The following is a 22234-nucleotide window of genomic DNA, read 5'->3' on the forward strand; positions in this document are numbered from 1 at the left end:
GGTGCATTTTCAGCTTCCGAGAGGCAGTTCAGTTTCACATGGTTCCTCCTTCAGCCGCCTGGAGTCTGACCCTTCAGAGTTCACAATGACCATTGAATTAACTGCCAGTTGAACCCTTGCAGGACCAGGGTCTTAAGAAGAAAGTCACACTGGACTGAAAGCAGATCGACTGTTTTAAGCTGGAGTCTTTTTAAGTACCCAGCTGCTGGCAGTGGAATGCAAGGCACAGATCCGTTACAGAGCTCAGAGGCAATCTGTGCAGTCAAATATTGTTCTGATTTTTTTTTTTTTCCCCTCACATAATTTCATAACAATACGCTCTTCCTCCACACCTCTTTTCTATTGACAAACAGTATTGTATCCCTTGGAGCGATTAAATGAAAAGCCACTGAACTGCCTCGTCAACACAAGGCAGTTCCTTTCATTTTTAATGAAATATGTGACAGCAAATGGACCAGTAATGTACCTAAATAAACCACATCCATAGACCAAAGGAAGAAGACATTGTTAAGCACTAGACTTAATACACAGTAGGTATCCAATGGATACAACAGAAAAATTAATTCATTCAGAATTGTAAGGAAGCAACAGTTGTGCATTATTTTTTTTTTCTTGGTTTCACCACGAACAAACACTCGAACCAGGCCCTTCCACATTAGGCAGGTCAATGGACAGAGTAAAAGCAAACACTCACTCATAATAACTGAGGTTATTTTTGTTAAGCAAAACAAGGAAATACATATTTGATTAGCTTAAAAACTTTTTAAACAAGAAAAGAATTACAGAGAGAATCAGTGACAACTATACGAAATCAAAATATAGTCTGCTGAAGCAGAAGTGTTTCAGTTCAGCAGGAAATCTCCCTCATTCCATTTTTTAAGTACTGTCTTCTCATCCAGCCCCCGGGTTGGTTTTGATCCATTCCTGACGACCGTTCCCCTCTGTGCTTCACACACACGGTTGTTGTGGACACCAGCTGTTTCCTTACTTTCCATTTTTTTTTCCAGCACAAGCTGCCCTCTAACACCCGAGCTGTGGAAAGCTCCTCCCTCAACAGTCTCAAGAAAACACCTTTTCCGTGGAGCAGCGCCTGAGTGTGGTGTCCCCACAGCTCTTGCCCCACTGCTAATTAATTGCCGCCTTCAAGCGATGAGAAGGGAATAAGCTCACAGCTCCAAGACTTTTCTTCCCACTCATCTTTTGCAGAGACCAGAGCGAGCGCAGCAGGAGCCCGACAAGGTGACAAGCTGGGTAGGATTCAGTGCTGAATGATTTCAGCCAGTAGCAGAGCGCAGGGTAATCGCAGCCATGACGCAGATGGATTATCTGCAACGTTACTAATTGCCACAAATACTAGTACTAAACCTCTGGGCTTGGTCTAGATGAGAAAGTCTAGTGCTGCTGGGCGTCGAGCATCATACAAGTAGGTGCGTACATCAATTCTTTCCACAGATCTCGTAAAATGGAAGCGCTTGTGGAAAGTCACCCACCAATTTGCTTTCTGACCTACTCCAGAGCGAATGGCAGACACCGGGCACCCTGCGAGCCGAGGGCTGCGGAATCACTGGCTGGGGCCGCAGCACAACGAGGAATCCTCCAGCCAGGTAGGGAACCACATCCAGCCAAGGCAGAGGGTCCCTTTGTCGGCACAGTCTCTGAGAGAACTACTGAGTTGTGTTGGTGCTCTGCTTGCCAAGCTTTTGAATATTAAAGCAAATGTAGTAGTGAAAACTTGAATGAGAGTATGAATGGGACAAGTATGGAGAACAAGGAACCCCTCTGCTGTATCTTTACACACTACGAACTTCTGTCCAGTTGGATGCTCATTTAAGAGATAGAACCCTGTTCTAGTTTTCTAGGCAGGGTTGGTCACTGACCCTATAATTCTGTGTGGAGTTTAAGTCTTGTGGTTCACTCCTTCGCTCCGGCAAAGCTGGAAGTCCTGAGAAGCTTCTCTGTAACCCAGAGTCAAGCATTTCAGGGTATCCATCTTCCCCTTTTACATTAAACCTTCATAAAAAATCAGCCACTTTGCCCTCCCCTCCTTTGCAGAATATTGATGCGAAGTCTGCAGACAACTATCCTGTTCTGTCCTGAGCGTTACGTCTACATCAGCAGTTCATTAACTCCTCTTTGCCTCCAAAAAGTGCTTTCAGGTCATGAGTGCAACAGCTTCTCTTGTTTCACTTAGGAAACTGAGGTACAACCTAGTTTTGAGCTCCTGATTACTGGAATTCCTGGATTATACTCAGATGTGCAGAGGATACATTTCTCTGGTTTGCTTCTCACTGAAGGAAAACATTATTTTTCAACTCACAAGGTTTTTGGCTTGAAGGCATTGAAGCTTGTAGCCAAAGCTCATTACTCTAACAGGGATGCTATTTCCTTTAACATCCTGTCTCAGGAATCGACTTTGCTGGTGGCCTGACTCAAAATCTGCTATGCAGCTGGGTGTAACAGACAGCTCCCCCTTCTCCCGGGGTCAGTGGCAGGTTTCAGAAAGCCAAGCTTTCCCAGCGGGCTGGCCTGACTCTGTTAATCTTCACGTTGCTGGGAATTAGAAAACTTTTTTTCCCAGTTCAGGCTCAGGTACAGCTTGATGAGGATGTGTGAGCAGTGAGGACAGTTATCTTTACAGTGTGGAACGTTTGCTGCACCTTGGATCTTGTTAATTTGCAATACCACGGTCCACCTTGTAGCAGGTGACACCCCAGTAACAGCTGAACTCACAGGGGCATTGGTTTGAAAAACCCAAACCTTTGGGGTCTTGAGGCGGCTGGAACCAAAACAAACCATTGGCTGTTCATTAACCTGGCTGTAGCTGTGCCAAAATCTCAGTGTAAAGCCTGATCGTTTGGCTCTGATTCCAGCGCAAGGCTGAGACAGGAGTTCTTGAGCTCCAGCCGTCTCCCCAGTGTGGCAGCTGCGTTCTGGGGACACGGGTTTCTGACACCTCTCGCATCTGTGATGTGTCCCCTTCTGCTCCACTCCCACCTTGCCAAAGGAGTCAGAATCTGGGGTGCTCTTTGCCACGTGATTCAAGATTTTAGCTGTAGGAGCTTTCACTACATGGGCATTAGAAAGGAAGAAAGTGGGTGGCACTGCCACGGGAAACAACTTCAAAAGGACAGTGGCACTAAATGGAGAGTTAAATGAGCAAAGCCTGACTCCCCTAATGCTCCGAGGCTGGTTGGCAGGATCTGCAGCCTCTCTTAGTTTTGCATCTAGAAGGAAGATTAGCATTTGTTATAAAGAAAACAGATCTTGAAATAAGCTTTCCTGTCTCAAAGCTTATAGGGACACAAATTCTTGGGGAACAGGAATAAGAGAGAGAGAAAAATACATTTCAATCAAACGACTGCAAAAAAGTATAATTTGTCAAGTTTTGCAAACCATATGAAAACAATTCAAAAGTGACACAAAAATATATATAAGTTTGAAAAATACTTAAAGAAAAAAGTACAGATCTCACAATATCAAAACAAATGACGTATGGTTAAAAAGAAAAAAAAAAAGACATTGAATAACACCATATTGGCAGAAAAGGTAAACCTCTCCAGGGCAGCTGTGTTCTGTCATTTAAAGTGTCAGTTTGTGTATCCAGGATCTGTCTATAATGTGCTCAGCAGTGACAACATTAACTCTGAGCATCAGAAGAACCCAGAAGAACCATAGCAGCGAGTCAAATCCGAGAGCAACACGTACAAGGGAAGAGCAGCGAGGCTGTGCTCAGAGGCCTGAAATGTCCCAACTCACATGGCCAGTGTCTCCTATTACTGCTACCAGACATAAAACATTTTTTAAATCCCTTCTATGGGATGATTTGCGAATTTGAAAGAACCATGAGGGCTCCAAGCATGGACGGCACGCTGCTGTGGGGCAAACCTTGGCCTTTGGCTTCTTGAGTCTTTACAGGTGAAGAGTCTTAGAAGTGAAGAGCACCTTAGCGGGACTCTCCTCTCACCGACATCGTATACATCGGAGTTACGCTGCTGACGCCAGCGGGACTGCTCGGGTAAGTGCTTATGGCAGTCAGATAAGAACAGGGCCTTCTGCTTCCCAGAACAGGGGGAAGATGCTGGGGTAGAACAAGAGGTGCTAATTCATGGGATCACCCTCCAAAAAGTGCCTGGAGACCCCCGAGTCTCAGGAGAGGACTTTAGTACCTCCAATTACAGCATTTGTGCCGCAGCGGGCTTCCTACGCAGGGAGATTAGTTTGCCACCGAGCGTGGCTTGCACTGATGCAGACTGAAAGAGAGCAGAACAGCTCCAGTCCGTTACTGGGACCTGCACGAGCAGTACAAGCCACTCTGGGCTGGGGCCTGGTAGAGCTTATTATGCAGAGGGGAAAGACGCTCTCTGGCATTTGTAGCCCTTCCCCATAAAGCAGAACACAACTAAAAAGGTGGTGAAGGACTGGAATGAAGATGTGTAGCCCTTTGTGAACAAACCCTGTTCCTTGTTGCACAGGCTCCCTTAGAGAGAAAAGCCCTGTGTTGCCAAGGACGCGTAACTGGTTTTACTGGTCATCCCTGACCTTATGAGGCTGGGTGGGCTGGCAGAAGGCGGACAAAACAGACCTCTTGGTTTTTAATGGGAATGTTTTTCTTCCAAATGACCCATACACAGTTAGCAATGGTTCCATTAATGTGAGTCTTCTACAAAAAAAAACCTTAAGGGAGTGAATTGACTGGAAAGATCTTTCTTCCCCATTTTCTCCATTTACAAATATCACTAAAAAGGTCAGTTCTTTTGGTCTAACTCCCTGGTATTGTGTCCCCCAACCTCTCTAACCAAATAAATAACTCATTGCTGCCTAAAACCCCACTGAGCAGCCAATACCGATTCAGGATTGGTGTTCTTGCAGACATTACAGGACCTCATGCAATACAGCGAAAGGGTATTTTCTAAAAAGTGGGAAATAAAAATGTCACACTAGCGATCACACAACTAGGTCTTCAAGCTCATGATCATTTGAGGCTCTCTGTGTGGTCTAAAATAAAAAGGTTAAAAGATACATAATGTAGTTGTCTTCGTTGTTTTCTTTTTATACAGAAATCATACACACAGAACTTCAACCTGAAACTTCATAACAAAAAAAGTCCACTAATTTAAGGAAAGCATTTTGTTGTGCAAAAGGTCCCTCCCCCCTCCCCTGTTCACCTTCATCTACTGAGGGTCTCACACACACACATGAAGTTTCCTTCCAACAGGCGAGCTGGTAAGAAAGAGTCCTTGCTATATACAGTGAATCAGAGAAGCTGGATGCAGTGCTGGCTCGAGGCACGAGCTGGGTGCCTCTATCTGGAAGTGTCCATGTTCTCCTCCTTAAAGTTACTGCAGTGCTCTATAACTTTCCTACAGATAAAACAAGGACAAGGAGAGATGGGTTAGTTTAAAGCTTTTTCCACGACCGTTGTGGGACAGTAAAACGCTTCAGCTCCGGGGAATACCCACTGGCCCCACCACAGGGCACATATTCCCAGCCCACATCCACCTCCTTGATATTCATCCTACACGTACAAAATTACAGGTCTCAGTTTGCCAGGGATTAGAAAGTGCAGCTGGCATTTAAAACCCCAACAGAATGACTCCAAAGGAAGGTCATGTAACGAAGTGAGTTGGGGAAGCTCACAAAGGTGATGGACTCTTTCCACCTTCTGAAAAAGCCTCTCATTTTAACAGTGCAGTCAGCAACTTTAGTGACAGGCCAGAACAATTCTGGACAGGAAGCGCACACGAGTATGGAGAGCAGTGATGACTGGAGACTCTCGCTGTAAGATGTCATTAGCAATGTGGCTCCCTGTCCAACAAGCCACTTCTATAACTAATTTCCCCGGCATCCGTCAACCCGGAATGATCTGTGTGTACTGGCAACGGACACCTCTTCAGTCTTCTGTTTTCATCCTCTTTTTCCTGTTCTTCTCCTGTGTTCACTTCTCACCCTTCACACACATCAGTACAGGCCTTTCTTTGGTAGCCTTATTTGATGTAAAGGAATAAAAACTAAACTAAAGCTAAATTGAATATTTGATGATAGTGCATTGGTTTCCTACCGGGCCATTTCCTTGGTCTCTTGCCGTGCTGAGGCCATTTTAATCATGTCCTTCAGAAGAGGAATCCCACCTTCTTTGATCAGCAGTGGGCAGTACTTGTCAGCTGCAGAGAAAAGAATACAACAAGTCCTTGTGAACCTTCACAGGAGTGCTATAAAGGGCAGCAGGAGGGGAAGGAGAAGCCTGTGGCCTGAGAAGCCACAAAACTTTTCTGTTTTAAGGAGCCAGCCTGCTCAGGGTGCCCTGGCTGTGAAAACAACAGACAAAAAATGGCTGAGAACATAAGAGCATGGCCAGAAGGATCAAAACATTGAAAGAATTTCCTACACACTAAGTCTCTTTTTTTTTTTGGTTTGGCTGTGCTGCCTGCGCATTCTTGCATCGTTCAAAGAAACTTTTCTCTACCTACATAGCTAAACTGGGAAGACTTCTGCTAAAAAGCTCAAATCCACACCCGCAACTTTTACAGCACGGTGGACATGATTTCAAAATGGGAACTTACGGTAGACAGAGACCAGGTTATACAGGGCCCAGGTAGCCCAGTGCTGGCTGACTGGAGAGATCCCTTGTGGAAGAAGTCGAAGGATTGGTTCAAATGACCTGCACAGAAATATGGAGAAATTGTTAAAAATCCCAGAGCTGCTTCTTTCAGCACCTTTGCCACTCAGAGCAATACAAACCCTGTGCTCATAGATACCATGGCACTAAATGCATGGGCATGGCAAAGATTCCTGCATCACAGACTACATCTGCGTCACACGGCGATCCTGGCAGCCTGACAGGCCCTACCCCTTCAGCACAAATGTCCTGCCCAGCTAAATAGCTGCAACGAATGCAACCGAGTCCAAGATCTGATTTCCATCCTCTGTCAGTCGTTTCCTCGTGACAGCTGAAACCCAGCAGCGTGGATCTTTCTGTAGAGGGGCCAAAGAAAATTACAGGCAGCCAAAGCTGGCTGCTCATCTGCAATGGTTGCTGTGTTTCTTCTGACAACAATAATGTGTCTACGCTGTGGCTCACACATTGGAATGCCATTCGTTCTGGATCCCTGCCAGGCACTATGGGAATACAGAGTACCTGACAGCCTCTTACAGGAAGGGCTTTGGAGGATTCCACCAGTTGCATTAACCCTTGAAGGGATTTCTGGGAACTGCGTCTAAATAATCCCCAGAGGAGACTGAAAGCTACAGCAATCCACATGACCGTCAGAAGCAAACAGACTTAAGGAGGTGCAAAGGACGGCAGTCTCAGGGGACAACACGTAGGCTGTCCCAGATTGTCATATCATGACTTTCCTGAACTACTCAATTTCATCAGAAACACGCAGGAGAAATTCTGTTGGGCTCCCACACTTTTCCCATAGGAACTGCCAGGCAAGGTGTCTAATTCCAGCAGCCTGTGTAACACGTTTCAAAGGAAGATGTAAAACCCTCACTAAATATGTTCCTGAGGATGTTTCTCCTTCGCTCTAAGCAGCCTCCATGCTGGGCTCTTCCTCTTCCCCCCTCTCCGCTGGTGCTTGCTTCCCGTGACAACCCTGGCTCCTAGGTGAGTGGGCCAAACTTTTCCGTTCCTCACCTGTAGTTAATATTTCTCCTGGAGTTGATATCCCAGCTCTGGATGGCTGCCCACATCCTCTTCACAACTTCCTCTCGGTGGGGCTCACATATACCCCAAGCCTCTGGACCATCAAACATGATATGGGAGAGCACACCACAGGCATTATAGGACACCTCAATCCCATCTGCTTTGCTCTCCAGCAGGTTGCTGCCAAGAGAGAAGAGATCATTTAGAGGTGCTGATGCACCAAAGGTTTAAAAGTCTTCAGGTGACTGAGGAGCAGAGCTCCAGAGCATTCACCCTGGTACAGCCCTGCTGTTCATTAGCCAGGTGCTCACCTGAACACACTGATGAACTGGGAGGTCATGAGCTGCGGGCGGAGCTCCTTCACCTCTGCTACATTGCCCAGGAGGCCCAGCATGTTGCGATGCAGCTCCTGTTTCTCTGGGAACTCCTAAGCAAGCAAGCAAAGAACAGGATTATACAAAAGTAGGGCCGTCGTGACACTGAGAGCAAGCAGCCCTGGAGAAAGATTGTACAGCGTGTCTAGAAAGGCCGAGTATTTTCAGGTAGTCAGTAATGGTTCTTTAGTAGATGCTACATGGGATCTCAGGTGTTCGTGATACATGTGAAAGGAGTCAAGGACAGGGTCCACTACTCACTGCCGCTTTACTTCAGGGAGACTTCGTACAAGAAAGGCAGAGAGGAAGATTTATTGAGTGTAAGTTTGTTTCTCTGTTCTACTACTGGTTGAGTGGATGGATGCGAGAAAGAAGAAAACGTGCAAGTTTTTTCTTTTCTGTTTGCGCAACATAGGAAGTACTGCTTATAGATCAGCACAGCCAGGGATCCCGGCCAGGCACCTGCATTTCCACTGCTGATGTCAGCATTCCTCTGGAGGAAACTAGACATACTTACTTTCAAGCACTCCAAGAACAGTTTCATGCCGCTGTAGTTAAGGAACATCTCACAGTTATCAGGGGTCTCATCAGTGATGTTCCAGAGTGCGCTCCAGGAGAACTCCATCACCTGATCACACTACAGAGCCAAAGAGAAAGGGACAGAGGCAGAGCTTCACTCATGTGGGAGCCCAGTGCAAACCAACCCCTTGTGTTTCCTCTCTGCCATCACCCTAGATGGCTCCAGAGGTAAGAAAACCTTGTTATTCACTTTCAACTTGTCAACAAGTGGGTTTTTGTTTAATATTTTTGCCTCCCCGTCACATTCCCCTCACCCCCACCCTAGGACAGGAAATCCTGCAGCATCAGCTGAGATGTCTTGTGTTTGTTACAGAAGCTGAGCTGGCACTCCAGACTGACCTCTGTGCCTAAGTCAGACTGAGGAGAAAATACCCTGTGCATACATTTTTGGGGGGAAACACTCACCGTTTTATCAGCCAACTTCTTCTGAATCAACTTCAGCATTGTCTGTGGGCAGAGGAAGGGGAAGAGTGAGAAACAGTCCAAGAATCACAGAACTAAAACTAACTGCTGTACTGCAGCTGGTTTGCAGGTATATGCAGTTCTGATCCTTTGTAGAGAACCTACTTGGTATCTCTTTCTCTGACCCTGTGGGACCAGGTTATGTTCAGTGTTGCAATATTCACTGAACTGAACCATGGTGCTGAGCTGTCAAGTCTGCAGTCAAGTTGGTTTTGACCTGCATGACTAAGTCTAGAACGCGGCATAACTGCACCAAAGCAGCGGCCTCTGCAGTTCTTTGAAAAGGTGAGGGACATGGGTTCACATGAGTTTGGAAGCTGCTGCAAACTTGGGGAGATGCAGAAGGAGCTGGTCATGAGGTGGTACCAGCTCTGGAAATAATATGATGCAGTGAAGAGATAAGGTATAAGGTTACACGGCTTCCCTGCTCTCACGGACAGTCTGTCTCTGAGATCAGGACTTCCAGTGCTGGTCAGCCAGTAAAAGATGCCATGTGGAGGGAAAGGTTCCAGGAGAGGCTGGCAGTGCTGGGACACCAGCTCCCTCCTGTGACACCGTACGGTTGGGTCACCAGCTGGATGAATTTGGTGGACTCCTGCAAGGGAATTGTGCTGGCCTGGATTAAGGATAAGTAGACACCTTGGGACCATACCAACCATGACAAACCCCATCTTGCCCACAGCTTCTTTATGATCGTTGTCCACCTGGCAGACCAGAGCGTTACAGAGGTGCACAGCGATGCGCTGGATAGACTCATCCTGCCGGCTCTGGTTGAGGATGTTCAGCAGCAGCTCGTTGACTCGGCGGTACTGGAACTCCAGCTCCTCAGGAATGCTGAAGTTACACAGTGTCAGGCAGCAGTTTCGCTGTACCTGGGTGAAAAGGAAGCAAACACTGCAGCAAATGGCTACAAAAACATGGAGCCCATCATCTCATGTTTCCTTGCTGCTTGGTACTGAAACCATCTTCTTGTTTGACTATGACCACTAACATTTCTGTTACCCTCCTATTTAGCACTGTGCTTTAGTTGTGCTCAGTTGGTACCGTCTTCTCACTGCCACTCTGGTCTCATATGGCCAAATGGTCACCCAACACTCATCACTTCCCAAGCCAGTTCCTCACTGCCTCTAAGCTCTCCACGCAGCAGCTGCCATGCTGGGAGTGTACCACAGTGTATAACGTCAGCTTGCTTCCAGTACCACGTGCTGGGGTGGTGTTTCTTTCTGTTGACTCAACGCCTGCACCCTTTTCACCCCACAGTCAGTACTGGACGTCTATGCTGTGTGTCGTATATGCCCTTTGACCACTACCATCAGATAAAAAGGAGCCTTGCTATCATCATTTTCTTCTCTTTGTTCTGGAGAACACTGCATGGACAAGGAGAACCCTGCATGTAATCTCATCGCTGAGTAAAGGCAAGGAGAAGATCTGGGCAACACCTCCTCTGGTGTCTGCCTTGGCTCATGTCCTGGAGGTTTAAAGACCCGATTCTAACACGGGGCTGAAGACTTAATACAGGGAGGGAGGACGCGGGAGCTGAAGGAGGCTGAGCCACTCTTACCGTGACTTCCTGGTAGGACTCCATGCCGTTCAGCACCACCTGGATGACCTGGCGCCGCAGCTTCACGCTCTGCTCCATGCGGTATTCGGAGTTGGTCAAGTAGAACAGGGCTGCACTGCCCGTCACCTGGATGTTTTTGTCATCCTTGTGGCACTTGAGGGCTGTGATCACCAGCTGCAGAGAAGCAACATGAAGCTTCAGTGCCACTGACTTGCTGTTGAGTCTCGATGTGACCATTACAGCTGTGTGGGGCCAAGACTGTTACGCCTGCAAGGAACGCGTGGCCCAGGCATTGCAGAAACATGTTTATGGCATGAAGGTGCCCAGTTCCACTGCACCACCGGAACTTTCTCCAGAATGGCCTGATATGGTGTCCCAGGGTGAAGAAAAGACTGGGACAGCGAAATTTCCCTCGTCAGGGTGAGGTAAATGCTCGCATGGGGCTTACCTGAAGGGCTCGCAGCAGCTGGCTGCAGCGTTCGATACGGGCGATGTCGAAAAGGAGGTTGATGGCCCGGGAAGTGATTTCTGGCCGGTGTTCGGTGTAAGCCTCAATAGCATTCAGGACTTGCTCTTCGTTCTTGTCTCCACTCACCTGGCATGGAGGAACAAAAAGAGTCAGGGAAGAAATGATGAAAGAGGAAAACCAATGTGAGAAGGGAACTCTGAAGGTAGATCTGGAAGGTCAAAGGGTACAACTTCCCTCCACTCTGCTACCAGAATTAGGCCCAGGATGAGAGCAAAGAGACTGAGTCACTTCTTAGCCCAGAGGGACAAGAAATGGCAGCTTTGGGCCACAAGCAAGACTCCTATTGTCTTAAATCCTTTTCTTGTAGTCACAGACATCCTGGTCCCTCAGGCCGGATGATTCTTCCATGCCCATCTCCAAGAGGCGTGTTTTTTTAAACCTTGTAAAAACCACGTGGGGACCAGGTCTTGTTTTCTGGCAGTTTTCCTGCATTGGCAAGTAGTTGTCGAAAGGTCAGAGCTCAGTTGTCACACCCAAGACCCTAAGAAGACTCTACCAGCAGGCAGTAATTTTTATGTTCTCACAACTTTTACCAAGTACCTATTGCCAATATTCTTGTGGCCTCATTACCTTGTAGGCTGGAATATGTGTCAGACGGCAGAGAGATGTTTCAAAAAGGCCCAAGAACTGGAGCGGTCGTTTCAGACCCCGGAACGGAGCGATGCTGCTCTTTGCTGGCTCAATGCTGAGGGGAAAACAAACAAAGAAACAAAAAACCAAAAACCAAAGAGATCGCTCATGTTGGTGCTGTCTTTCTTTTTCATCAGTGCAGTGGAAAGGAGCCAATACTGTCCCACTCATTTGCTTTTCTTCAGTGTTTGGGGAACAGGAGGGCAGAGTTCTGGTCTGAACACCCAGACCTCTGGGTGTGCCCCTACTGAGGGGCACCAGGATTTTCAAAGGCTGATCTGCCCAGCACCCAGGTCAAATCTGAAAATATGCCTTTAGATTCTAGGTTCCTAAAACACTCAGCCCTCCTATGAAAACTGATGCGTAGAAATGTTCTGTTTTGGAAGTGCCTGGATTTCAATGAGGGTAAGAATGTTTCATGTAGAAAATGTGTAAAGGGCTCTGCAGTCCTTTCAGAAGAAATATAAATCACTGCAAGAGACACCTGGAAAAACATGTGCGGAAAAGAACTGAAATACTTCAGGTATGTATGGGAAGCAGGTAGGATGAATTTTTATTACTCTTAGAAGTCCTTACATGTGTCACATAAAAGAACCACAGCTGATTCCCATACCAGTCTTTAGCATCAGGAGAAACCAGCAACAGCTGTATCCTGCTTTTTAGTATTAATTAGACCTACAGAATTTGGAAGCTTAGAAGAGGGAACTGTTCTTTATTCCTCTTTGATCAATCTATCCACCCAAGCAGTCCTCAGAAATTGCTGCTTCCTTACCTCGTCTGGCCCATCTTCTCCTCCATGCTTGGGATAGTGCAGTTCTCCAGCATGGTGTGCCCTGAGATATCGAGCGATGTGAGGTTTACCAAGTTTTCCACAAACAGGTTTAGAACCCGCCGGGTCAGCTTGAATTTGTAATAACTGGACAGATGGTCTCGGGAGATATCCAAGTGCCTGCGAACAACAGAGAGCAGCTCAGAGACTGGAAAGCATTAGCTGGTGTTTCTGCCTCTCTAGCAGAGCAAGATGACAAGGCAAGTGTGATGATTATTTTTTAATTTATTTATTATGATTATTATTTCCTTCACAAGATACAGGAATGTGGTTCCGTAGGATCTGGCCCTGTGTCTAACCGAAGCACACAGATACCTGGTAGAGGTCTACTTAGAATGGAGCACAATTAATCATTTGGCCACACAGCACAAAGGAAATCGCTCCAGGCTCAGGAACTGCCTTTCCCGAGCTCTATCACCGCAGCCACCTGCGTATTTCTGCTTGGCGGTTCAGATGCGCTAGAGGATCTTTGCATCCCCAGAAATGTACATTGTCCCATCCCACAAATTAAGTTACTCCAGGTTTTTGTCTGCTTCCCCAATCTTTTATTTTTTCCACTCCAGGCTATTACTCTGCCCTGATTTCACTTATCTTAGGTATTTAAATGCTTAAGCTTTGGGGAAAAGCTGATGCTAAGGGAGTGGTGGGAGAAACTGAGCAGCCATCATGTGCAGGTTGGGTCCCATACAGGACAGGAGCTGCTCTTGCCCACTGAGCAGTAACTGAGACCCCTGGGAGAAACTTTTCTAAGCTGCCTGAGACAGGGGCCAACATCCCACTCACAAGTGTCTTCTACCTGTTGTAGACCAAGTCTCATTGCAAGTCACCGGGAGTTAAACTACTTGGATTTAGCAAATATTACCCAGGATGTTCCCTGAGACTCCGAAGTCATATGTTAACGTGGTCCCCTCTAGTGTCTGCAGGCAGCACAGCCCATACTATCTTAACCACTGCTGGGTATCCTTTGTGTGACTAGTGCGGCCCTTCTCCGGCTTGGAAAGTCCTGGATCCGTTTCCTGATACCACTGTGAAGTCCGAATAGCAATCGTCTCAGCTCTGCTTCAGGAAGTATTTTCACTGTCAACACTGTTGGGTCAGGAGTGCCTGTTTATTTACACCACTCGTTTCCTTGGCTGCACGGTCTGTGCACAGTGCGCTGCCACTGAGCACATGAGCAGGCCGAGCTCAAGAGTTTTTCTTAGTGTTATCTCAGAGCCAGGCTTAAACTTTGGACATTCCTGTTTCAAAAGTGGTCTGGAGGATTGAGTTTCACAGTGTGATTATTGTTACGTTAGTACATGTACACATCTGTAGTAATTTTTTTGCCATCTCTCAAGTATCCTGCTATTTTTTTGTTTGGCTAGAGAAGCGTGGTTGGGTTTGTTTGGGATTTTGTGGTTGTTTGTTTGTGAGGTTTTGTTGTTATGCCGGGGTTTTTTTGTTTGTTTGTGTGCGGTTGTGTTGTGGAGTTGGTTTTTTTGGGGGGGGGCAGGGGTAGGGTGTGGTGGTTTTTGTTTTTCCAAGAGGGAGTTTCTGCTAAGTGGTGTCCTTTTGCAAGCAAAATGCAGGCTGGCTTTAGACATGTCAGACACGTATAGCGAGTCAACGAGTGAGCCTGTTCATGGGAAGGTTTCTAACTTGACACCAGCAGTGGGTGGCTTTCCATTAGCAGGCACACAGACTATTCCTGAAAGAACTTTCCCTATCAGCAGGATAAGGATAAACAAGGAAGAACAGATCTGCTGACCTGAGCTTGCGAAGCTGTGCGATCACTTGGATGTGCTCCTCTGAAAGGTCCATGTTGTAAAGCACTAAGGAAACTAGACTGTCCTTCCACTGGGTCAGAAATCCCACATCGTTCAGCTGGATCCCAGAAAGATCAAGAGCTGCAAGGGAGGCCAAAGGCCGAAGCAATGTCTCCACATTTACCCCTTCGATCAAGCGGCCCAGGTTCAGGAAGCGCAAGCGGCTGAAGCCTTCAAAAGTAAAGTCCTTGACCAAGACTTGGCGCGTGGGGTTCACCAAACAGTCGTCTTCACAGCCTCCAGGGTTCTCCTCCTCGTAGAAGATATTGCAGCAGCCAAAGAGGCTCAGGGAGATAAGCGTGTGGCTGAAGCTCACCAAGGTTTGCAGACTCTTGGCTGTCAGCTTCTCACAGTTAGTCAAGTAGAGCTCAACAAGATCCTGGAAGATGGGAAATCAAAGTTAGAAAGACTTCACAAGCAGAGTGCCCACCTTGTTTGCTAAACCCTCCCTCCGCTGGGAGAGACTGAGACTACGTGTCACTGAACTAGACCAGTGTCCCCATCCTGATCCCTACAGTAGCTCTAGGAGCAGAGAAGGGAAAAGCTGAGCTTTGCCCCAGAGAAAATTTGGCCAGTGAAGGACAGAGTCTGGGGAATCTCGGGGTGTGTGGAGCTCTAGCCGGTGCCCGTGCAGCAGTGCTGCTGTGTGAGGTGGCGGTGGGAGCTGTTGGTGCGATACCACCTGCTTCCTGATGGCTTCCAGGTCCTGGTCCTGCACAATCTGCTCCCGCAAGTGGATCCGAGCCAGCCTGGTGCTCCGGGGATCTGAGAACAGGGTGAAGAAGCTTTCATGGGGTTCAAAGATGCTGTCTGTCTTCACCAGCTCCACGTACCTGTGTTGGAGCAACAGTGTTAGCACAGCATGACACAAAGGCTCAGCTACAGCTCTAGCAGATTCACTGGCTACAAGAAAATGTCACCAAGCGCGTGAGCACACTCGGGCTCCCTGCTGATCATCCAGAATAGCCTTTGGGGTAACGGCAGCAGGCCTGTTACCTCTTCTTGCACAGAAATAACGATCCTCAGGAAAATCTCAGGCAAAGATTTGTACAAGGTCACCTGTGTATGTGAGCAAACTGGATTCTGGCAAGCACAGATGCCAGGATTTTTTTCCCCTAGCTGTTTAAAGATAGTAATTTTTTTTTTTTTTTTTCCCCCAGAAAATTAGCTAGCCAAAGTTCTCTGCCAGACTTTGTGGGCAGGAGTTCAGCCAAGAGAGAATGTGATAGCCAAATTATATAAATCCCTGGAAACAGGTTGTTTTGTAAAGCTATGGGAGAAGCAGCCTTAAAATTTAATATCTGTTAGCACTTTGCGCTCTTATTTTTCTGGCTTGATAGAGAAATGTAATGATTCAGTGGTAGGAAATGGGAAGGCTCCTTTACTTACTGATGTTCTTGGAAGAAGCAGTGACTGTTTCGCTCTGGGTTTACCTATGTGGAAATGGTGATTTCCACAGAAACTAGAATACAATAACCCCGGAGACACTTCCTTCTGAAGTTAATGCAAATCCTTATTTCCAATATGAGGGGGGAAAAAAAATACCCTATGAATTCTTCCACATTTTTTCCCCTTTCCCATCACTCTTTTTAGAGAACTACGCTCCCCCTTCCCTGAGCCCCCAGCTCCTTCCCAAACCAAACAGCTTCTCCACAGCCCTGAAACATACTCATTGACAAGTTTGTCACAAATCTCGCTTGGCAAGAAGATGTCGGGATGGAGTCGGAGAGTTTCATTGTCCAGCAGGTAGCAGAGAGTCCCCTCCAAGTTGCGAAGGCAGTAATCGGTGCACAAGGCCATTAGCGACTCGGGGCTATCGGATGCCATCTTGAGGGAAGTTATGGGAAGGGGAAGAGCAGAAGAAAGCTTTGGATTCAGTAGATCCTCAAATTAAGTTCCAGGATGAATTTACAGGGACATCAGGACAGCTATAACCAGGAGGGAAAAAAAAAAAAGGCAGCATTGAGAAAGGCACATTGGCAAGTGTCCTGCAAAGCTCTTGCACCAGCAGGATGTTGATAGTTGTATTTCCAGCCCATCATTTGCTGACCTCAAAAGAACCTGCAGCATTCTGGCCTCTCTGGCAGTATGCCCTTAATTCCTTGGTGTCCCCACCCCCAGGGGACACTGCGGGAATGAGTTAACATGAAACATGTTTGGAAACGAGGCTACACAGCAAGAAAATGTTTCCTCATCGCAGGGGTTATCTGGCTGACAAAGGCCCTTGGAAAGGGAAGCAGCAGAAACCGCATCGCTTGGTTTCCTTTGGGGTGGGCTGGATAAACCACCAGAAAATTTACTGTCAGGATAATCTCTTGCATAGCCCCACTGGGATCTGCTGGCCCCACATCTCGTGCCTGCAATTCTGTTTGTTGTCATTCCAAGTGAAACGTCATGTTCGAGCTCAATGTTTCTCTGTAGTGCCAAGCCAGAAGCTTCATGTAAGTCCATGAACTAGACCGTGAAGTGGATCAGAAGCCAGAGGAAAACACACAGACTAGTCTGGCTTCCCTTTGAGCACAGTCTAAAGCGAGGCTTAGGCACGTGGTGGGCATCTCTACGTCCAGCTCCCTGGGACTTGCTCTCCCAAACCATTCCAAATCTCCCACAAAAAGGTGTGAGTGGGAAAAGGCAAAACACTTCAGCCCTTCTTTATGTTAAGTACAGGATAAAGAAGGATGAGTGAGGGAGACAATGAGGGGAAGCTATTCCTGTCTATTTTTTTATTTTAAAAAAATCTTGTGGCTCTAGTGTTAACACTCTTGCTGGCAGTGAAGGAAAGCTTGCTGCAGCCTTGGAGGTGTTTAGCAGAAGTGACTGAAGAACAACACCACCATTTCACTTTCAAAGGGTCAAATCACATTAGAAGCCACCCTAATGTGAACCCTTCAATCTATTTCCATGGACACATTCCCTCCTCCCCTTCAGATGATCTGTTCAGCTGCTGCCTGGGTGATGACACCCGTACGAAGAACCAGTTAAGGCTGTGGACAAGGTGACCTTTCAAATTTGGGCACCAAATGGTCTCTATGGGTGACAGCGCAGCAGTGACTGAGCCTGCCTGGCAGCCTGGGCTTCCAGCCTTCTGATCCCTCCCTGTGCTGCAGAGTGGATTTCCATGCAAAACTGAAGGCGGCACAGGTTCGAAATCAAAGCTCCTTTCTTCCTTGCTTCTGTGTTTCGTTAACACTTTTTTTTTTTTTTTTTTTTTTTTTTTTTTTTCCCAAGGGTGCACTTCAGTGCCAGGGACAAAGAGCTGGCCAAGGAATTAAGCTGAGACTCAGAGGAGCCTCTCAAAAAGAAAGCGGAGATGGGCAGAACCGCTCCTCGTTCAGCCATGGAGGAGCAGCTGTGCTGGACCCCTCCTGCAGCACGTGCACCCCCAGCCTCATATTCCTGGGTCAAACCCCGTTCCGGTGTAAATGGACAAACAGGCCACTGAGCGCACAGGATCATCTCGCTGGCCAGGAGGTCCCGGATCAAGGAACACAGGTGGAAGGATGCTGTCCTGCACTGTGTCTGCTTTGGAGACTAATCTCCTTCACCTCCGGAACGAGTCCCTCTTGCAAATTTTGCCTGAAGCTTCCTTGAGAGAATCTTTCCAGAAAGGCAAGATCAACAGGAAGATTGGAACCTGTTGGGAAACACGTTCTGCTGTCCCTACCAGTTCCCCTGTGCCACCAGACGGGAGGTCCTTGCAGCCAGTGTCTTCCACTGTTTACTACCGATGGTCGGAGAACTTGAAAACAAACTCCCATTGACAATCTGTTATCACGTGCAGCTGGAAACGGCCAGTGCTTGGGACTTGTCCAAGCAGCTCCGAGCACTAAAAGGCGAGAACTGCTGTCCTGTGGCTCTGACAACTCGCTTGTCCCTCCCTGCCGAGACCAGCACAACGGAGCTGGGTGATCCTAGCCCTGGAGAAATCAGCTGCGCTTTAACTTCTGAGCTCTCTGTGATCCACCACCAAAATCCCAGACTGGAGGTTAATAGAAAGTGGTTAAACCATCTCAGTAAAACAACACCAAGGCATTCATCCTCATGATTTATTAGGGATATGTGAGTAGCACCAAGAGCTGCTGCTGTGACCTTTTGTACATGACACAACACAAGCTGGTCTCTCCCTCCTCAGTTAGACTCACGACATGACGTGTGGGTGGGGGGAGATGGAAGCAGAGGGTTGAGCTGCACTGAGCAATACTGTCAGGAGTTGGACTCGATGATCCTTGTGGGTCCCTTCCAACTTGGGACATTCTGTGATTGTCTCTAGTTATAAGCTCAGTGTGTTGATTAAAAATAAATGAACTAGAGATGCTGACAAACCATTAACATTTGCCTAATAGTTATCCTCAGCAAGTTGCCCGCTTGGCAGACTGGCACCAGTACTTTCCAGCGACACGCAATGAGCTGTCCAGTGCACGGGTGTTTTTGAAGGCTCAAAGACAGATACGTGAAACACGCTGAAAATTCAAGTGCAGGAATCGAAAAGTGACTAGAACAACAGCTGCCAATAGTTTTTCCAATTTATTTTTCTAACGGATTTGCTTCTATCTTAATGCACAAAGGAATCGAGTCCCTCAGAGACACAGGAGGAGGCATATAAAAGCCTGTACACTCAGCTACACCCCGAAGCAGCCCTCCCCGTGGAGTAACAACACCCTCCCGCCACCCATGGACCCAAAGGAAGCTGCAGAATATGCAGCTTTGCTCTCCCCCATCACCAGCCTTCCAGGTCCGGCCAGCCTCTTTGCCAAACATTGTTTATTTTTGGGCTACATCTGTATTGTTACGGCATTTTAGGCTGCACCCCCACGCAAGACTTGGCACTCCTAGGGCTGCCTGTGCCAATATTCGCTACCTTGGACTTCACACCGATCTTCTCTCCCAGCCTCTCTCTCCAGGTGGCTGCCCAAAGCCAAGCCTGACTCACTGTGGCTCCACGCCAGCGACATAACGTTTATGCTGTTGCTACAAAAATGATTGGCAAAGCTGACTTTTCCAGCATCAGGGACTTGTCCAAGAAGAGGGCAAACAATACGTGCTGACATGAACTGATTGCAACGACTTCAGAATAACAAATTTAATGTAAATGCGGGGTTTGGCACAGGTTATGTTTTTAAGGAAAACTGCACTGTCATTTTAGCTGGCATCTTACAGCCGTAAATCCCTGTGTTTTTATTAATTGACTGGTCATTGCAGCTTGTGTGGGGAAATACCATCCCTGCCTTAGAGCAGGCAAACTGAAGTAGGAGCATGTTGAACTATTCTGTGGCCCAGCAAAACCTGCCATTTCCAAACTCATCAGCCTGCCGAGACCAACATCGTAAACGAGACGACTCGTGCTGGCTGCGAAACATGTTGATCTTTGTACCTGTATGCTGTAAAGGTGCTCCTTCGGCTGACTAAACTATATCATGGATTTTCTTTCCAAAAGGTCACCTGCTCCAGAGGACACTCTGGGAGCCCCTGGGTGACAGTTTCCTGGGCACCGCTGGACTGCGCTGGGCTCTGACAGCCCTAGCAGCCCCTTCAGCAGCCTGCAGGCAGGTCTGGTCACAACCCCGAAACCCACACGGGGCTCCAGCCCCGCTCCTCGAGGCCACTTTCCGCTCCTGAGGCACAGAGGTCACCTCGCTGGGGCTCCTCCCGGCCGGGCTGCCGCGGGCCTGGGCCCTGCCCGCCGGGGCTCGGTGCTCCCGGGGAGGGGATGTGGGCTCGGCCGGGGGGGACACTGTGCGGCGCTGCCGGGGCCTGCGGTTCCGCGGGGGCGGCGCTGCCCCCGCAGCCCTCGGCGGGCAGGCCCGGTGCCCCCGGGGAGGGCGAGCCCCGAGGGTCGGGTGGAGGAGGGGGCCGCCGGCACTCACCTGGCGCCAGGCCCCGGCCCGGCGCGGCCGATGCGGGGCGGCGGGAGTCCCGGCTGGTCCCGGCGCCGCTCCCCGGGGCGGGCAGGGGGCTCCCGTCCTGCTCGGGCCCGCTCCCCCCGCCGCGGCCTCCGCTGTCAACAAACCCGCCGTCACTTCCGCCAGCCGGGCCGCCCGCGCCGGAAGCGCCGCCGCTTTCCCCCCCCTCCCCGGGAACACCGGCCAGCCCGGAACGCTCGGGCCGCACCCGGCGCTCCCGGGCACCCCCCGGAGCCGGAAGGCAGCGGGGGCTGCGGGGACCCAGCGCCTCCGCACACACCGTGACGTCACGAGGTGCGGCGGTGACGTCACGGCAGTGGCAGTCACCGATGTAAGGAGCCTTTGAAGGAGGAATGTTGTTTTTACAACGGATCTGGCATCTGACCCCCCACCCCAGCTGGGGAGAAGGGCTGAGAGACATCAGACTGTAAACCCTTAATGTAAAACAAGGTCTCTTCGAACTAATCCTGGAATGCAAACTGATACCTGTATTTACAAAAGTTAATCTAGGGGGAAGGGTGGCCAAAGAGCCAGGAACCCATATTTTAAATAGATTGATAAGGGGAATGGGATTGTTAGAATTAGATGAATGAAATATGTAAATTGAGGCAGGTGGCGGGTAGTCTGTACACCCTGCAGTACCAACCAGTGGGAAACAAGGGAGGGAATTTGCGGCCAGGATTTTTTGGGGATATAAGCCGGGGCTTTTTGCCCTATTCCATGTGCCTACCCTTAGGCAGAACACCCAGTCTTGCCAAATCGTTAATAAAACCTGCTTTGCTGAGAGATCCTGCCTGGGCCTATTATATTGGCAAGACGATCGTTTCTTACACTGATAACATGGCTGTGCTGCTGCGTGATGTCACGGCGCGGGGCAGAGCAAGAAGCTGCCATCACGCAAGTGCTTGTTTGGCGATGGCATCCTGCCAGCTCCTCCCTGGGGCTCCTCACGCTGCCTGGCCGTCCCCTGTCCACACAGCCCTGTGGCCGCCGCCTGGGGGTTCCACCAGAACAAACCCCCGGCCCCGTGTCTCCACACACCTCACTCACGGCTGCTGCCACACACCTCGCTGGTGGATGCCATCGTCGCCGGCCTCGCTCACGGCTGCCATTTGTACAGGTGGTTGGCACCAGAGCTTGCCTGGGAGACGGTGACGGCTCCACAGGGTCCCCTCGGTGCTGCGCTAGTGCTGGGTGGTCTGAGGAGCCCCAGTGGGGGGCTGGCTCCTGCCTGGGGGGTCTTTTCGGAGGCAGGCACCATTGGGAGCTGTAAGCACAGAGACAGGAATCAGAGAAACATTTTGGTCAGAAGAGACCCTCAAGATCATCGAGTCCAACTGCCACCCCACCCCTGGCACTGCCCCATGTCCCCGAGAACCTCATCTCCGTGTCTGTCCAACCCCTCCAGGGATGGTGACTCCAGCACTGCCCTGGGCAGCCTGTTCCAATGCCCCACAGCCCTTTGGGGAAGAAATTGTTCCCCAGATCCAACCTCAACCTCCCCTGGCGCAACTTGAGGCCGTTTCCTCTGGTCCTGGCGCTTGTTCCTGGGGAGCAGAGCCCGACCCCCCCTGGCTCCAAGCTCCTTTCAGGCAGGTCAGAGATCAGAAGGTCTCCCCTCAGCTCCTGTTCTCCAGCTGAACCCCCAGCTCCCTCAGCCGCTCCCATCACACTCGTGCTCCAGCCCCTTCCCCAGCTCCGTTCCCTTCTCTCAACTTGCTTGTCCTGAGCGGCCCAAAACTGCCCCCAGGATTCGAGGTGCCGCCTCACCCTGAGTCCCCGGTGCGGTGCCCCAGCCCTGGCCGACCAGGTGGGAGTGCGGTGCCGTGACAGGGCCGCCCGGCCCGAACCCCGCCCGGTCCCCGCCGCGGGGCGCGAAGCCCGACGGGCACGATCGCTGAGGCGGCCGCGGGGGCGGAG

The 22234-nt window shown here is 49.3% G+C and overlaps 1 protein-coding gene across 5 annotated transcripts; it reads right to left on the reverse strand.

Moving 5' to 3' along the window:
• Nucleotides 1-498: 498 nt before the first annotated feature.
• Nucleotides 499-22214, reverse strand: ZER1 (zyg-11 related cell cycle regulator). Of its 5 annotated transcripts, XR_010607277.1 has the most exons (19): nucleotides 22085-22214; nucleotides 21356-21581; nucleotides 20279-20409; nucleotides 16084-16342; nucleotides 15097-15247; nucleotides 14357-14793; nucleotides 12553-12729; nucleotides 11721-11835; nucleotides 11070-11216; nucleotides 10622-10795; nucleotides 9717-9932; nucleotides 9004-9045; nucleotides 8537-8656; nucleotides 7957-8072; nucleotides 7637-7825; nucleotides 6561-6658; nucleotides 6059-6161; nucleotides 5166-5360; nucleotides 499-3224 (listed from the first exon to the last, which is right to left on the reverse strand). XR_010607277.1 is itself a non-coding variant. In XM_065648591.1 (18 exons), the coding sequence occupies exons 4-18, from the start codon at nucleotides 16239-16241 to the stop codon at nucleotides 5303-5305; spliced, it is 2301 nt and encodes a 766-aa protein (XP_065504663.1). In that variant the 5' UTR covers nucleotides 16242-16342; nucleotides 20279-20409; nucleotides 21381-21581; nucleotides 22085-22214; the 3' UTR covers nucleotides 500-5302. The 5 variants fall into 5 exon arrangements, 4 of the variants coding, with proteins under 4 accessions (XP_065504663.1, XP_065504662.1, XP_065504665.1 ...); XM_065648591.1 differs by having other exon boundaries at nucleotides 500-5360; nucleotides 21381-21581; XM_065648590.1 differs by having other exon boundaries at nucleotides 500-5360.
• Between the last annotated feature and the right edge of the window lie 20 nt (nucleotides 22215-22234).

The sequence above is a fragment of the Caloenas nicobarica genome, chromosome 19, assembly GCF_036013445.1.
Source record: "Caloenas nicobarica isolate bCalNic1 chromosome 19, bCalNic1.hap1, whole genome shotgun sequence".
NCBI lineage: Eukaryota > Metazoa > Chordata > Aves > Columbiformes > Columbidae > Caloenas > Caloenas nicobarica.

Bases quoted from the DNA above. Each gene is read 5' to 3' on its own strand.
- ZER1 (XM_065648593.1), bottom strand. From the start codon at position 16,241: ATGGCATCCGATAGCCCCGAGTCGCTAATGGCCTTGTGCACCGATTAC. The intron at 9,046-9,716 runs GTTGGTATGGTC...CTCTGCCCACAG, and splicing joins GCAAGATGGGGTTTGTCATG to ACAATGCTGAAGTTGATTCA. The intron at 6,162-6,560 runs GTAAGTTCCCAT...TTTTCTCTGCAG, and splicing joins TAACCTGGTCTCTGTCTACC to CTGACAAGTACTGCCCACTG.